The 17,369-nt window shown below is 41.9% G+C and overlaps 1 protein-coding gene across 5 annotated transcripts in view; it reads right to left on the bottom strand.

Moving 5' to 3' along the window:
- Positions 1-1,364: 1,364 nt before the first annotated feature.
- Positions 1,365-17,369, bottom strand: part of SUGCT (succinyl-CoA:glutarate-CoA transferase) — a 310,973-nt gene continuing 294,968 nt past the window's right edge. For 3 of the 5 annotated variants that reach the window (XM_065665717.1, XM_065665718.1, XM_065665722.1), the window contains one exon: positions 1,365-1,702. In XM_065665717.1, coding sequence (XP_065521789.1) covers positions 1,539-1,702 — 164 coding nt within the window. In that variant the 3' untranslated portion in view covers positions 1,365-1,538. The remainder of the gene's footprint in view (positions 1,703-17,369) is intronic. The other 2 variants (XM_065665720.1, XM_065665719.1) reach the window with 2 other exon arrangements.

Consider the following 17,369-nt stretch of genomic DNA (forward strand, 5'->3'; position numbering starts at 1 on the left):
AAAGAGAGAAGATCAGAAAAAACAGAATACAAAACCACAGAGAAAACAAGCAAACAAATGAACCAAAACACACTAGGCTTCAAAAATGAGCAACCACAGTGGGGTTCCACTGCAATTTGATTATGTAATAACCTCTTTTCTTCCCCCAGAAGGTAATGCAGAGTTGTGAAGTTCAAATGTAACACAGAGGATGTTGTTTGTTAGAGTGGAAGCAAAGTGACAAGCCAGTTCCATTGTCAGGCCCGTTTCCGATACTTGAAAGAAGTGCGGACGTTATGTGTTGAGTGTCAATTTGAGTTAGTTTTATTCAGCTCTAGGAACAGAAAGGCTTTGCCTCACCCCCAGGGTGCACACAACAAAGGCTAGGCCCTTCCCATAGGCTGAGTTTACTTTAGCTGTAAAGTTATATGCTGCGATAGAGGAGCATGGCATGACTTCTGTGAGTGAAGTACTGCCAAACTGGTTTGTGCAGAACAAATGACTCTTCTTTAATCTTTTCCTTGCTATTTGTCACGGATCAAAATCTTCCACCTTCTTGCAGTGCATGGTGCCCTACTCTTCAGAGTGACCCTACTGCAGGATATGGTATTACTACATTTGAGGCAGGTTTGTCAACACTTGCTGTGTTTTAATCATGAGGGTGGGATGAGTCAGAAGTTTTGCACAGATCTTAACCTGTGTTTTCTCCATAGCAGAAGATGCTTTGGATGGCAGCTAAAGACTAGGGATTGCTACCTACTCATAGAACCAGACTGAGAAGTCTAGCAGGTTCTGGCGTTTGACATGCAGCATGTGGTTTTGTGTGGATTGATGTTTAACCAACACTACCCTGGGCCTTCCTTGAATAAAATTACAAAAGCCTATTCAGTCATAGTGTGTCTCTCAACTGGTCTTGGAATAGGCTTGTTTCGTAACTAAACAACTGTGCCAATTTCAGCTTATTTCTGCTGGGACACGCTGGGACTGTCATGGCCATGCAATGTAATATAAAGGCGTACTGGTAATTTGGAATACCAGGGAACAGAAGTGAGTTTTGCAGTGGTTACTCTACCCACGATTTAAACCAGAGAAGAACAAAGACTTCATGACTGATAATTCTGTCCAAAGTCAATCAGATCAACCACCAATTTGTACATGATTGATTTTCCACTAGAATAATTGTACAAGGCAGTTTTCTGCAAGTGGAAAGTCTAGCATACAGATTTTAAAGGTTCTGCTTCTTTTCACTAACATTATGCCTTTCTGGGGACAAACGTTTTAGGCAATTACTGTAATTATGATAAGAACTCCATTTCCCATATGAAGTACAGAAAATGAGTACCGTATAGCTACATTTACCCTTCCCCAAGAAAATCTTTCACGCAGACAGTACGAGATTGTTTATTTGATACATCAGTGTTAAAATCATACAAACACACATGGAAGAAAATTAGGAATTAAATTATGTCTTCTCTTTGAGTCCCATTAGGGGAGCTGAAGGGAGCAAAGAGAGGACAAAGTAAGGTGAACTCAGTGTGAAGGAATGTAGCTAATGCTCCTTATCTGACCTCATGCTGAGCCACAGCACCGGTGCGGAGCAGTTCTTCTATGGCATCATCCTCATACCCCAGTGTGCCTTTCAGTATCTCCACTGTATGCTGTCCGACAAGAGGAGGTGGTTTTGGATGTGACATAGCAAAATCACTGTATCTGACACCTGGTCCTGTAAAAGAAGCAGAGGAGGGCAATCATTTTCAAAAGTTACTGCCCATTTTTATATTGAAGTGTCTATGTTAGTTTAAAGGAAAGTATGTCATTTTCACATCAGTCTTATCACAGTCCTTACCACAGAAATGTTATATTCTGGAATTAGAAACTATAAAAATTCCAGTTCACAATAATGTAACAAGAAGCAAGTTTTAAGTAGTTCATCTAAGTACAGAACTGCTGAACTTAGAATGTCCCCAATTTTAAGAAAACCTTCCTATTGTTCCCAGTGCTACGTGTATCGGGGTGTTCTGATTCATAAGGCACTTGGACAATAACGGGGTGATTGGTGACAGCCAGCATGGCTTCACTAAGGGCAAACTGTGCCTGATCAATTTGGTGGCCTTCTATGATGGGGCCATGGCACTGATGGATAAGGGAGGAGCAACTAACATCATCTACCTGGATCTGTGCAAGGCAGCTGACACTGTCCCACACGACATCCTTGTCTCTAAATTGGAGAGGGATGGATGTGATGGATGGACGACTTGGTGGAAAAGGCACTGGCTGGCTGTTCACACTCAGAGAGTTGCAGTCAATGGCTCGATGTCCAAGTGGAGACCAGTGACGAGTGGTGTTCCTCAGGGATTGGTATTGGCACTGATGCTGTTTAACATCTTTGCTGGCAACATGTACAGCAGGACTGAGTACGCCCTCAGCAAGTTTGCGGACAACACTGAGCTGTGTGGTGCAGTTCACATGCTGGAGGGAAGGGATGCCATCCAGAAGGACCTTGACCCACTTGAGAGGTGGGCTAATGCCAACCTCATGAAGTTTAACCAAGCCAAGCACAAAGTCCTGTACCTGGGTTGGGGCAACCCCAAGCACAAATACAGGCTGCTTGGAGACTGGACTGAGAGCAGCCCTGAGAAGGACTTGGGGGTGTTGGTTGATGAGATGCTCAACATGAGACTGCAGCCTGTGCTCACAGCCCAGAAACCACCCGTGTGCTGGGCTACATCAAAAGGAGCGTGGCCAGCAGATCAAGGGAGATGAGAATCCCCCTCTACTCCACTCTTGTAAGAACCTCCTTCCCCACTCCCCCCGCCCCCCTCCGCCTCCCCCCGCAGTCCTGCATCCAGCTCTGGGGACAACAACACAAGAGGGATGTGGACCTGCTTGAACGAGCCCAGAGGAGGCCACAAAGATGCTCCAAGGGATGGAGCTGCTCTGCTCTGGAGACAGGCTGAGTTTGGCTTGTTCAGCCTGGAGAAGGCTCTAGGGAGACCATAGAACAGCTCCCGGTACCTAAAGGGGCTGACAAGAAATCTCGAGAGGGACTTCTTACAAGGGCCTATAGTGACAGGACAAGGGGGCATGGCTTTAAACTGACAGAGAGGAGGTTTAGATTAGACATTAGAAGAAGTTCTTCCCTGTGAGGGTGCTGAGGCACTGGCACAGGGTGCCCAGAGAAGCTGTGGCTGCCCCATCCCTGGCAGTGTTCAAGGCCAGGTTGGACGAGGCTTGGAGCAGCCTGGGCTAGTGGAAGGTGTCCCTGCCCGTGGCAGGGATATTAGAACTGGATGAGCTTTAAGGTTCCTTCCAAACCAAACCAGTCTGTGATTCCATAATTTTTAGTGTGAGAGCTGATGGAACTGAGAGCATACATGCTCAGGTTTTTGAGGACTTCAAGCTAAGACTTACTGTGAAGCAGATTTCAATGACTTGGCTACACTGGAAAAATGGTCTGACAAAGCAGGGTGAAATTCAGCAATGCCAAGGGGAGGGAACTGCATTTAATTATACAAATAAAGGGCAGGGGACAAATAGCAAGGTAGCAGTAGCTAGGGATTATTCTAGATCACAAAGTCAGGATGAGTCAAGAACATCATGCTGTTCTGAAAAAGGCAAGCACCATACAGGCACATACAAACAAGAGAGAAGCCTGCAGGACACATCAAATAATCTTTTTGCTCTAGTTAGAGCTGGCAGGTGGCAGCTGGAGCAGTGCCTGGTGTGGTGCCCCCACTGTACAGCCATCTGGAACACCTGAAGAGGTTCTAGATAGAGTACACCAACTAAAATGATCAGTGAAAACAGGGCAGTGTGAACAAAGTGGGACTGTGGACTTAAAGAGAAAGGACGGGGAAAGATAGCTTTTGTCTTCAAATTTTATATTAAAAAAGCCCAACCCAACCCAATCAAGAACAATAATTTAATAATTTAAATAGCAACAAAGGAACCTGAAGCGAAGTACTAGAAAATTATAAAAGAAAACATTTATAATGGCAGGGATAGAAAAACGGTGAAACAGGGCATACAAGGAGGCTGTGGAGTTCTTATTAGTCAGGTCTTCAGCAACAAGAATTATTCAAGCATAGCTGATTTTATGGCTCATCTCTGGGGCTTACTGATGGATCAGATGATCTCTCACAGTCCCTTTCACCCACTAATAGTCGTCAAAGCTAAGATACAGCTCACATCAGGGATAACTTTTCAATTAAGTTATTCCTCTAATTCTACTCACTTTGAACGCAGTTCAGTTTTCAGAGGAAATCTCAAGTGAGAGATCAGTACATTTTAAAGAGACAGGTGACATCACTAGGCAATATTTGTATTAATTCCTCTTCCTAGGACTGACTGAGGGCTGAACTGGCACTAGCACAAGCCACAGGAATGGTCTATTTGTGCCAACTGAAATGCTTCTGAAGATAATTTCAGAGCAAAAATGCCCCTTAGAGATTTATTAGTCTCAAAATTCAATAAAGCCACAAAACAATTGGGCAATTTCTATCAAAAATTATACTAATATACAGGTATAAAGCAATCTTATTTCAGATGTGTGTATCTAAGAACTTTTTATACTGAGACATCAGCAAACCTCAAAGGAACTAGTTTACTAGCTATACTTCTCACTTGCTTCTGAACATTTTTGCTAGTATAAAAATTGTGCCTCTCAAACCTTGGGAGTTTTTGCAGTGATACGAAAAGACACGGAATAAAAACTCTAATGAGAGAAACCCAAAACTGACATTAAGTGTACAACAGGCATAGAATGCTTCACGCTCCCCAAAGAAAATTAATCTTACAAACTAGAGCATGCTAGAAAATTGCACAGCAATTATAAAACCAGTGTCTTCCTTGAGCTTTTATTGTCTGATGCATAATTCATCACGCTACTTTTCACTTTGATAGAGTTATAAAGTTATCTGCATGCATTCAAAGGAGCTACTTGCTAATGATCCATCATTAACGATTCTCTGTTCTTTCCTTGTGTAACTTCTACTTGGCTTCTGTGTCAATTAGGAGGGTGCAAAGCTTGCCAGTCAGGCTTCAGCAATCCCACGCTCCTACTGAACAACGCTCCAGGAAAGCAACCAGCAGAATGCTATGCAAATGCTAATTAAACACAACTGCCTTATGAGGAAACCATCCCTTGAGGCAGAAAGAGGTGAACTGCTTTAATTAAGGTCAGAAGCATTTGCATGTGGGTGAGTTACAGGGAGCCTTGCAGATGAAAACAGGCCTTTGCTAGGGTAGAAGCAGGGTTACTGGTTGGAAGAGGTAAGAGGGTGGAAGGGGTAAGACTGCAGTCACCTGGGCATCCTGGCTGTGAGCAGGACCCTATACTCAATTCAGCCATGTAGTTAAAGGGACACATGGTCACGTGAAAAAAAGCAATGAAGGAATGAGCGGTAGCTGTGATTTACTCTCGTCCTGTTAAATTAAAAGGAGCCTGTTTCTCTTTTTGCTTTGATTCTCATTGCCAGTAATCCAAAGAGCGCTTTCACCACATTTAAATTCTGCTCTAATCTTCTTCTATTATTATTATCATTTTGACTTCGGCACATTGCTAAAACACATACTGTGCACACCACGTAATGTACAAGAGTTAACAGTGCAACAACAAATCAAAATTTGTATCAGTTGCAAACACAATGACAACTGTGAAAAGCACAGTATATAAATGTGGATAAAGGTAATAATCTTTGCTATGTCCTAACAAATAGCAGTCCTGCAGCTCTGTACAGCAGTCACAGGGTAACACTTTTTCTACAGCACAGGTTAAAGCATACTGAAGCCATCCAACTCTCAAACCTACACAGAGGGAATCAGGCCTACAGACAGCCAAGCTCAGGGAAAAGTAATGATTTTTCATTATTATTCAAGTGGGACAAGGAAAAGAAATGGGAAGTTTGAGCTAATGTATGTGTACACATTGTTTGCAACATACCTACATTTACAAGAAAGAGCAGTGAGAAACCCAACACCACTTGTTCATTAGTTCCACCCCAGCTCACAGTGTAGTTTATATGCATGTAGGAATCAACTGAAAACCAACTGTATTGAGTTTGTATACCAAGGTTTTGGTAGCGGTGGGGGGGATAGGGGAGCTATAGGGGTGGCTTCTGTGAGAAGCTGCTAGAAGCTTCCCTATGTCTGATAGAGCCAGTGTCAACTGGATCCAAGACAGACCCACCATAGGCCAAGGCAATGCCCATCAGCAACGGCGGCAGCACCTCTGAGAGAATGTATTTAAGAAGGGGGAAGAGTTACTGTTGGAGCAACTGCAGCTGGAGAGAGGAGTGAGAATGTGTGAGAGGAACAGCCCTGCAGACACCAAGGTCAGTGCAGGAGGAGGAGGAGGTGCTCCAGCTGCTGGAGCAGAGATTCCTCTGCAGCCAATGGTGCAGATCATGGTGCGGCAGGCTGTGCCCCTGCAGCCCATGGAGGACCCCACACTGGAGCAGAACTGCACCCATGGAAGGGACCCATGCTGGAGCAGTTCATAAAGAACTGCAGCTCATGGGAAGGACTCAGATGGAGAATTTTGTGGGGGACTGTCTGCTGTGGGAGAGACCCCACACTGGAGTAATTCCGAGTCTGTTTTGCCCATGACAGCAACTGTGAATGATCTCCCTCCTTGTCCTTATACCAACCATGAGCCTTTTGTTATATTTTCTCACCCTATCCAGCAGAGGAGTGATAGAGCAGCTTTGGTGGGCACCTGGCATCCAGGCATGGTCAACCCACCACATAAAAGAAACACTTGTGCCTCTTCCAATAACATGGTGTTGCTACATAACAGTTTTGCAATTTCAATGAAGTATCATCAACAGTCAACAGAGATGGCCCAGAGCCAATACATTTGGACCCAGATCCCATATATGCTACAGGTTAAGTGTTTGGAGTAAGCAATCAGCTGATTATGAAACTGGCCTAAAGGAGGATCAGCAGGAAACAAGCAGTGACTTTTAAGGCAATGAAAAGGAAAACAATACAGAATAAATCAGCAAGAGGAGTTTCATGGCTACCATGAAGGATATTTGAGAATTATAAGTCATGTGTGCAGGGATATGTTACCAGGATTAGACCAGGGAGACTTCATTTTGTATGTCTGGTCTCTCCCCTTTGGAAGAGATTGACTTCTGTCAGTCTGCTATTCATAGCTGCAAAGATGGGGTGCCCAAGCGCACAGTACAGCCCAGCTTGGCTATACTGCCTTTACACTAGGCTTCTTCCCCTTGATGGACATAAAGTAGAAAAGAACACACAGACAAGAAAGCACATTTAAAAGTCCTATTAGTACAAGTAGTGCACAGAGACTTAAAGAAAATCTCCAGAAGAAACGATGCGCTTCATCTTAACTAGGGAACTCCCACATTTTTCTATTTCTTACCACAGATCTGAAAGTTTGGGAGCTTGGGGGACTTTTCAGGAATCTATTTAATTGCTGGTAAAAATCCTTCCTTTCTGCATTACATTAGAGCTGCTGATTTACCTTTAAAGAACAACTCGTAATAGATTTGGAAAAAAGCAATTAAGGAGATAATATTCAAAGACTTGCTCCTCCTTTCCTCACTGCAGCTTCCACTTCCTCCCCCACTCAGAGCACAGCCACACAAAGTGTTCACTTGGCATCCAGCACAGCTGAGAGGGTGGAAAACTTTGGCAGGATGAGTAGGAATGAGTAACTGAGAGTAGAGCGGATGGACAAACTTTTTCAAATGGTAATAAAATAAAGCAAACCTTCTTCTAGGTGCCATGCAAACACAGCTATAACTAAATCAGTAAACAGGAGTAGTAAACAGTAAAATCACTAGGGCAGGAAACAGTGTCGATGCTAGAAATATCTATAAGCCATCTGTTTAACTTTTCTCTTTTGGCCAATGGTCTCTGCCATGAGAGAGCTATGAGGACCATTCAGCGTCACGAGAGGAGAGAATGTAGAGAGTGAAGTATTGTGTGGAGAATGAATTGATAGGCAGAGCATAAATCTCGTTCATGTGTGATAGCCATAGATGGGCGTTTGAAAATCAGGCAACTGTTGAACCCATACTTCAGCATTCAAAGCATCCACAACATAATTCTTAAACCCCTTTTACCAAGCACATTTATAAAAGTACTTTCTTACCTGAAGCTGCATATATAGAAAAGCATTAAAAAAAACCCTCCAGCATTTCATGTATTTCCTATCAACCAACATCCTGGATACAATCAGTGCAAATACCACTCAGCATTCATATAACACTTTACATTTTCAAAGTGTCACCATACTGACTGTACCTAATTAATCTTGCATGAGTGCTGGAGTAAAGGAAATCATTTATCAGTGACTCTGGTTGCATATTTGAGAGTAATCCTGCATAATTACACCATTCAAACAATGCAATTTTGTGAGAGGACTTTTGGCACCAAAAAGCTGTGAGAAAGTTGCAGTAAGGTGGTGTCTACTGCTTCCCACAGGTACTGCCTCACAACGCTCAAAATTTGGCCTTTTTGTCCAGACTCATATGGTCCCACTCCTTCCCGAAACCCCTAAAGACCTTAAAAGAAGATTCAAAGACAGGAAGGAAGATGACTAGAAAGAATACCCAGAGGTAGCAATTTTAAAGAACCATAAATTCCCTAGGTAATAATCTGCAGCTCTGTTTCCTAAGGAAACAAGTTTACGTGTCTGTGCTGTCTTTCTAATCATCTGTTTGTCTGCCTTGTCCCCGCCACACACAGTAACTTCCAAACCTGTCAATCTTGACAGAAGTGTAGAAATCCCAAGGAAAATTAAGTTCTTACCAGTGTTGTGAAAATTGGCAACTGCTGAAGGACAGACACCCAAATTACTGCCCTGATGACATTAAAAAAGCCCGAAGAACGCAGCTGTTATACATTCTTTTTGGCCACAAATGGCTCACCAGTAAGTACAGAGCGCTCTCTAAGAGTCACCTAGCAGATAGAGTCCTTCACTGGAGAGACAAGGCATAAAGAACACGAGCAAAGTTCAAAAGTTATCATAAGGATTACACATACAGTTTGTAGAGGATGTAAGTCTGAAGGAAAACAGTATCTAGTTCCAGTGCTCATGGAACAACTTCTAGGCATCTTTCCTTCAGTACTGTAGAAGATGTACTCAGGCCTGTGCAAGCCCAAAGCATGGAAATTAAGACTTCTAGCTTAACATAAACTCTTCATGCAGGAAGGAGCTGAAAAACTAGATGGCAAAGAAGAGTAACTAGGAGAAGCCCTGCAAAACTCTAAAAGGAAAAACATATAGAGGCAAGCCTAAACTACTGAAAATCCAAGCTAAAAACATGATTTGTCTCAACTCATAATCATATCAGTGACTATCTAATCAATACAAAACTCAATATATAATCCCGCCACAGGATGTGGGTTAGCTAATGCAGAAGTTATGGGTGAAGCTGAAAGGGTTGGGCTAGGCAGGTCAGGCTATATGATCATAGTTAAGTATTCCTGGGTACAGATCATATGAATTTCACAAATGCCCATAATCAAAACTGTTTCCACACACAAGGCTGGGGTTAACATGGCCTACCTGAACCCCCTCTGATACTCAGGAGGTCAAGCCACATACTGTTTCAGGTAGACATCTTTATTGTAAACCCAAATGTCTTAATTACTATATCTTAAGGAGAGTAATTCGTGAGAAGTATGAAACCTAGTGTGGAACAAGAAAAATCACAACGCTACCTGAAACGAGCCTCTTGTAAGGACAGAGAACTGCCCAGTTGCAACACGCTCACATGGTCGTGGAAGCTGAATCATGCCCCCAGCTGTGAAGGAAGGCAAGAAGCTCCTCTGGTCCCTCCTACTGAGCCTGGTGAAAACTATTTACAAGTCCTGTGCCTTGTGGTTAGTATGACCCTGCATGCTGGAATAAGACACGCTAGCCAACTCAGAAAGTGTCTGTGTCTCCTCAGTACACCAATTTGTTCTTTCCTGTGTCCTGTCTCCAGCTAGATTCTCTGGCTCTTCAGAGACCCCCAAAGTAATCCTCTTGGCCAGCTGTGCATCATCAGAGTGGGAGCAGATGAGTTCCTCCTTGCAGATGAGCTATTCCTTACACTTCAGGCGATGAGCTGAAGCCCAAATACCTGAAGTTGATTCAAATCTTTTGATTCACGGATGCAAAACGATGCACGCTGAAGAACATACACAGCCTGATCCTTTATTATACCCTAAGGCTGGGTATAATTTTCTCTCTAATCAATCACTTGCTAAAGCGGCACTCTCCGGGGTAGGAGGCTGGTAAAAATAACTAAACTGGTAAAATTAACTAAAAATTCAAAACTTTGGGGCCTTCTTTTAACACAAATCTGAAAGAATTTTCAAAACACTCTCCTAAGCAACTCTTAAAACTGTGTTCATTGTTCACAAACACCCTACAAGTTTCACAAGTCTCATCTTCCACCTCCTAGGGAACATTTTTCTGTGGTCTGTCCTTGAAGTCTTTGTCTAGCTATTTCTGTGCCCCTCTGTAAACGTGGAAATCAGAACCGGGCACAGATTATTGCACAGAAGAAAAAGCATTCTTCTATGTCCGCTTTTATACCTCTAAAGAGTGGGCCAGCTCTGTTCAGCTCTGTTCCCTTGTAATGGGAATTTATGTTAAGATGGTTATTTGTGACAGTTCCAATCATGCTTCCCCAGTCTCTTTTCAAAGCCAGAGCTGTCAGTTCCACAGGTCTACCTGGCATTCCTGTCTGATGGTATTAAAACCTGCTGTAACAGCTCCTTTGGCAGCAACAGTTGATAGCCAGAATAGAAAGGAAGCTGGGTGGCAAATGTTTCATGACAGAAGCAGCCTATCACACTGCTTTGCTTTAGTTCCCTAACCTCACCACAACCCATCTGTATACTAGTATAGGTGATTTATTGATTTATTTAGGATGATTAATATCTTACAACATCCATCTTAGCCTGTTAAGAGACTAAAAAATTAAACCCTTCATCAGTCCACCTGTAGCAAAACTATTTTCAATCACTTCTTAAGACTTTTACATTGACTGATTTTTCCTCAACAATGCCTTGTTTTGGCCAAAGGATTAGGTCTCAGAAGGGGTGTATTGTTATAAAAACGCAAAGATCAGACATCTAGTTAGATGTCAAATCATGCATCTGTCATGTGCTGTATGCATATTGCCATGCACATTTATTCCGCACATCTTTAGACTGTTCCTCTGTGGCCATAATACGCAGGCATAAAAACCTTCACATTTGGAAAATTCAACAGTCGGACGATACTTTCTTGCCTGGTTAGTGACCCACACCAAGTAAGTATCTGCTGAGTGAGTATTAAAATAACGGAAAAAGCCATCAGCAGCAGCACAGCCAAGGAAATTGTGGTGGCTGAAATTCCTCAGCACAGAAGACAGCCAGGTAACTGTGTTTGAGCACCATGGAAATATTTGGAACTCGATTCTCAAGCAAGGCATCTGTGATTAAGTAGGGCTGAGCACTATGCACAGCCTGATCACTCTTCCAAAAGCTCTCCCACTCCACCCTCCATTTACTTCTGCTGTCCCTTGTGCAGCAGAATGAGGCCAGTTCCAGTGCACGGGGACTTTCCCTGGCAAAGGAAGATGGGAAGGGATTTGATACTTTGTTTTGGATTACTTGAAGAACTGCAAATTACATTTTTAGCTCTTTTTGGGTAAGGTGCCCAGACTCCTTGAGGCATAGGCTACTAAAAATGCTGGCTGGGTTTTGAAAAGCACTGTGCAATCTGGGACAGCTCTGTTTTTGAGTGTCATACTTGAGACATCTTTAAAGGGGCCCAGTTTCCAGAAAAAGCTGAGGACATCTGAAAATCTTTCTCTTTCAGGACGTCTCAATTTGTCTGTGCAGAGACATCTGGTATTCAAAGTAGACAAGAAGAGCTAGCATCCCTTCACTGAACAGGGGAAAGTAAAACTCTATATACACATATAACTCCTTTCAGCCACTTTATTCTTTTTTTTCTATTTCCTATTTAAAAGCAATCATCAGGTTAATCTTAAATTCTTTTAAAGGGAAACAGAGTGCTTGAACTGGAGTCTGGGAGTGAGAACAGATAGAGGGCACACAGCAGATTAGGCTGGTTTATTCCACTGATTAATAAATGACAATTTGATCAGTTCTGTCTCAGTGTGAAGGACTGGGAACAGCTTTATAGCTTTCCATTGTCTGCTGCCAATCCCTGACATGTGATATTCAGCTCATCAGTTTGCAAATATCAAAGCAGTATGGGGCAGGAGAAAGCCATTTCAAACGAAGAAGCCTTCAGTTTGGTTTCTGGTTGTGTGGGCATGCCAATGTGAGCGTGCGTATGGCAGTTAAGTATAAGCTGGTTCTGGATCTAAGTTCTTGTGGTTTCTAGTATTTGCCAGCCTTTACTCCATCAGAAGGATTTCAGTGTTGTGTTCTGCGATGGGCAAAAGAGTCAGAAATCATCTCTCCTCACCCACAAAGAGTAGAGTAGGATTAAGAAACAGAAATTGAAGTCAGACACACCCATGAAGAGGAATGAGGCACAAGGTTAGGAAGCCATCCAAAGCTCAGTTGCCCAGCCCCTTACTAAATAAACAAAATGAAATAAAACTAAACTAAACTAAAAAGTGTCTCCCTTTGCTCAAGAAGACACTGAAAACCTGGGCAATAAAAGTTAAAGTTTGATTGAAACCAGCCATGCCTAAGCAATATCCCACCGTACATGTGTGCTGATTAGTTTTGTTAAAATATTTCCCCATTCTCTTTTTTTCCACCTCTAATACATCGGCTCTTTCCTTTAGGTCCCCTTTAAACTGCAAAGCAAAATGCTTTTACTGACATGGTTTGTAATTTTGAAGCCCGAATCATAAGCAGCAGGTGCTTAGTTTTAAAGGAATTTTTCCATCCCTGCCTGTCTGGGAGCATCAGTAGCACCTCCCTCCTACACAGCCCCTCACCTTTGATCCTTTGCCATTTATACTTGTGGATTTTCATTTACTGTATTTCTTCTGCTTTCCACGATCTGCTTTTTCACTGCAAACCCTTCAACCCCTCCTCTCCTTTCTTCTACCTGATACGATTGGCAAGTGCTGTCTCCTGAAAATCCTTATGAAATATGAAGGACCTTGATGCCTCTGGCCTTGCTATCTCTGACTTCATTTTCAGCAGTGTTGTGTCTATTTTACACTGCAGAGACAACTTAAAAGGGCCTTAGCGTGGCTGTAAATATTTGCATCAAAAGAACAATTATATTTTAATCAACAGAGGTTCTGGGGCTTCTCTGCACAAAAAACCTGGAACCAAAGTAACAGTTGGTTTTGCTACATACAATTAGATATGTTGGAACCAGCCTGTGTGGGGGCACTTCTGTTCCATACTAACAGTTTTGTTTCGATTTAATTTTGGCTTTTTGGTTAATCTGATTTTAGCTAATTTTCTCTTAGAATTTCCCATTTTGAGTTAACGTAAATGATTTCATACAGGCGTAATCCCAAGCAAAATCCAAGTGAAAAGCATCCACATTCAGTTTGCAATGATGTATCTAAAAAGGCGGATTCAAAGTAGCTGTGTCCAGTTTGTGGGGAAAAAAAGGGATTTACATTCTAGCATTAGAACTACAGATGCTGTATTAAGTGAATGCCTGCTCTGCGTTGGTGCTCCTGAACACAGTACCGTTTAACAAAGCCTAATCATCAGTTGTTTCTTATATCCAGGAACGCATCCCCCCCCAGTTTGTGTTGTAGTCTTCCAACTGTATGTGCATTTGGCTACTAAGGAATAGTTTCTTTTAATCTTCATTTGCCTTCCTATTGCTTATTAGATACTCACGCATACTGGTATGTAGCTTTTGCTCAAAAAATAATCACATGCTGCAGAAACGACCATAACCTTTTTCCCTAATAACATGATGTGAATCTGACTCAAAACTCTGCTTTCTAAAATACGAATCCACATTGAGCAGCAGTAAATCACCAAGGCTCACATAGCCTTCTCCTAACTAAATTTTAATTGAGTTTTCCATTCTTAACAAGGCAACCCAATTCCAGAAAGTCATACCAGCCATTTCCTTAATCCACAAAGCTCAGAGGCTATCTTCTGCACCGACAGCATGCAAAACTGTTTAATGCTAACACAAATACCTTACATAGATTATTCCGATTCTCAGGCTGATTTCTAAGCCAGCTGTTCTCTGCCTGATTCAATGTGCAGATTTCATTTAAAAACACAGAATATTCCCTGGTTACCTGCCATATAACTAGATCTTACAGGTGTAGGGCATGTTTGTAATGCTTGTTCATTCACTTGCAGGAAAAAAAAACCCATAAAATACTTTGTGTAGCTTTCCTGGATTCTAATGTTTTCCCCCCAACTTTCAGATACTGTATCAACTGAAGAATGCCAGGAATTACTTCATGCTTTATGTATGTACCTGTTACAGATTAGATTCATTAATTTCAAAGCCAGCTGCTATTTTTGCTTCAAGTAATCAATGGTACACTTTTTAAATATATACACACATAAAAGAACTGCTTTCTATGACATCCAAACTTAAATCTACCTTGACTGTAGATTTATTACTGCTTTGTTCTTTTCCACTTAAGTAGGGTAACTAGCTTTCTGCTCCTCCTGGTTTTTTTTTCTCTGTATAGCAATTTTGACAAATAAGCAACATCAAATACAAAAGAAAGTGATAAAATATAAGAAACTCATCAGAAGAAACTAATAATCATCTAATAGTAAGGTCAACTGAAATACAGACTGCAGAGTTGGGAATCCAGACAGATGGATTTGGCTTCTTGCTCTATCACCAATCAACTCTGTGATCACAGGCAAATCACATTCCCTTGCTATATCCTTGTATTTCCTGTACAGTTGTGTTAGCTTTGCCTATTTAGATTATAGAATGTTAGAGACTGGCCTTGTCTCTTACTATTTGTTTATACAGTGTCTGACACAATGGGCCCCACTTTGTATTGGAATGAAATACAAATAACAATTTTCTGATATCCTGTCTCCCAGAGCTGCTTCAGAGGAGTATGAACCACTGTCCCAAGTCATATCTGATAAATTGTGCATTAGTCTGTTGTGGGAGAGATTTCTTTCTAATCCGAAATCCATCTGTCTTGCTGCACTGCAAGTGATAGTTTCTGGGCAGAGAGCATACTAATTGCAGGATTAAACTCTTAGCTAACTCTTGGGTGGAAACTGTTTCCCATAATGTGGTAGAAAACACATGTTGGTTTCTGTCTGCAAATCCTTGAACATCATAGCCCTGATCTTGACTGGGATATTCAGGTTTTCTATTAAAATATGTCTGTGCAATATAATTCAATTAAAATTAATAATGAGCTATCAAAAAGTATCATTGAGATTTTAGTGGCTCCAGTACTGCTTAGCCTTGGTTTAGTTTCTCTTTGAAGGCACAGACAATTATGTTGAATGTAAGGAGTCCTGCACCTTCTCCAAATTAGTATCACACAAGCTTAGAGCTGAAAAGCTAACTATAATTTTAGTTAAGCATCTCGAGATCCTTTTAATTTTACAAATGCAAAGAGATTTGAAACTTCTGAAATCTGAAGTTCATCTCTGTATATAACATTTCACTGTAATAGCTCTCATTTCTGTGGATGTGCACATTATTTTTCACTGAGGTGAACGACTGACACTACTGATGTGACACAGACCCCATTGTCAAGCTGCGAGAAACAGCTGGACCCCAACATCTTTTCTTCCCATGGGTACATAGAGGAGGCAGATACCAGACACAAATGTGGAGGAAATCTTTCCAAAATCATTCTGCTTACCTTCTTAGCCTTTTTGGCTCTCCAGCCACAGGCCATCCTGCTAACAAAATACTAAACTACCCATATTGTTAGAATGTACAGAAAATGCTGGAGACAACCCCACTTTTCAAGAAAGGCTAGACTGTTAGGTAAACTTACTTGTTTTATTCTCATTTTTTAAGGTTGTGGTTGCAGTGCAAACATGAGACATCCCAGGCCGTACCTCCCAGTCAAGAGTTGTCCAGTATATTTTGCAATATTTGAGTCAAATCCCCAGTGCCAGAAAGCATTAGGAAACCTAAGAGCAAAGTTAGCTGGGTGAAGAGGGAGAACAGAGCAGGGCAAGATATGCAGTACACTGCAGCAAGAGATGATTTTTACGTTCAGGAGTTCAGAAAACCAGATTTTTGTGTGGGAAAACACAATTCTACTAGAGCATGGCATTAAGGATTCTAGAGGATTCTAAAACTTCTGTTCCCAGCACCTTCTAACCCCTCTCTGTTCTTATCCTAAGGTGGCCTAGCCAATCTCCTGTTACTGCAACAAAGTCTGCCTTTCCAGCTAAGCTACTTCTACTTTACTCTGCTAGACACTACTCCTCAGCCTCCTTTGCCACCTAACTACATGTGGGCAAATGTTCACCCTTTCACAGAGACTACAGAAGCTAACTATAGAAGCTAACACAGAAGCACAAAACCACCCACAGTAGCTCAGTACGCTAGAGCACTCTCTTATAATGGTCAAAACTAGATGCTCTTGAAGGAATAGGATTATACAGCAGGAACATCCAATATTTCCCCATGATACTTTCCCAGCCTCTAACAATTTGCCATCTAGCTCCAGTATCCCACCCTCCTCTTATGCATACTCCTCTGTTACCCCCAAATCCTTCTCCCTCATCTCCTATTAACCAACGCCTACTCTAAATCCTGAGGATAATCATCACAAGGAACTTAATACACCATGAGATAATATATCCCCATGTAGCTCAATTATTCATCAACCTTCAATGCTCTTCCTTGTTCCCAAAGCCCACAGCTCCCCATGGCACTTCCCATTGAACCCTAAGCCCTATTCTCCCTCACTGCTTCTCCAAAACCTTCTACTGACCGTAAATATTAAATACTCTAAATGCTTGATATTCTTCACTATTCACATTTTTCCAGTTCCTCCATTAATCACTCTACTCCCTCATCTATTTCTTACATAAGCAGTCAAAGCAATATCTGAGATGGAGACAAAGGTTAGCAAGTGCTTCTGACTAAATAGAACATGTTTGCTGAATTCTCCCTCTGGATTTCATAGACCTCTGCAGCTGGCATTTATCCTTAATGATAAGCCACATAACCCCACTTCACAGCATACATAGCAACCAACATCTTAAGCAGGTGTGGGAAAATTCAGCAAAGCACTAATGACTGCTGAAAGTCCCTGCAGGACCTGAATTCATGCTGAAAGATGTAATGCCAACTTTATACACAGCAAGTTTTTGTGATTTCTGTGTCTGGGTTATGGAACAATGGCATATATGTACATGCAACAGCCACAGTAGGGTACCACGGACTTCTGGATATGAGAAACAGCCCTTCTCATCTGAGAATTCCAAATGCTGTTTTTCGGAGTGACTCCAAC

The sequence above is a fragment of the Lathamus discolor genome, chromosome 2, assembly GCF_037157495.1.
Source record: "Lathamus discolor isolate bLatDis1 chromosome 2, bLatDis1.hap1, whole genome shotgun sequence".
Lineage (NCBI taxonomy): Eukaryota > Metazoa > Chordata > Aves > Psittaciformes > Psittacidae > Lathamus > Lathamus discolor.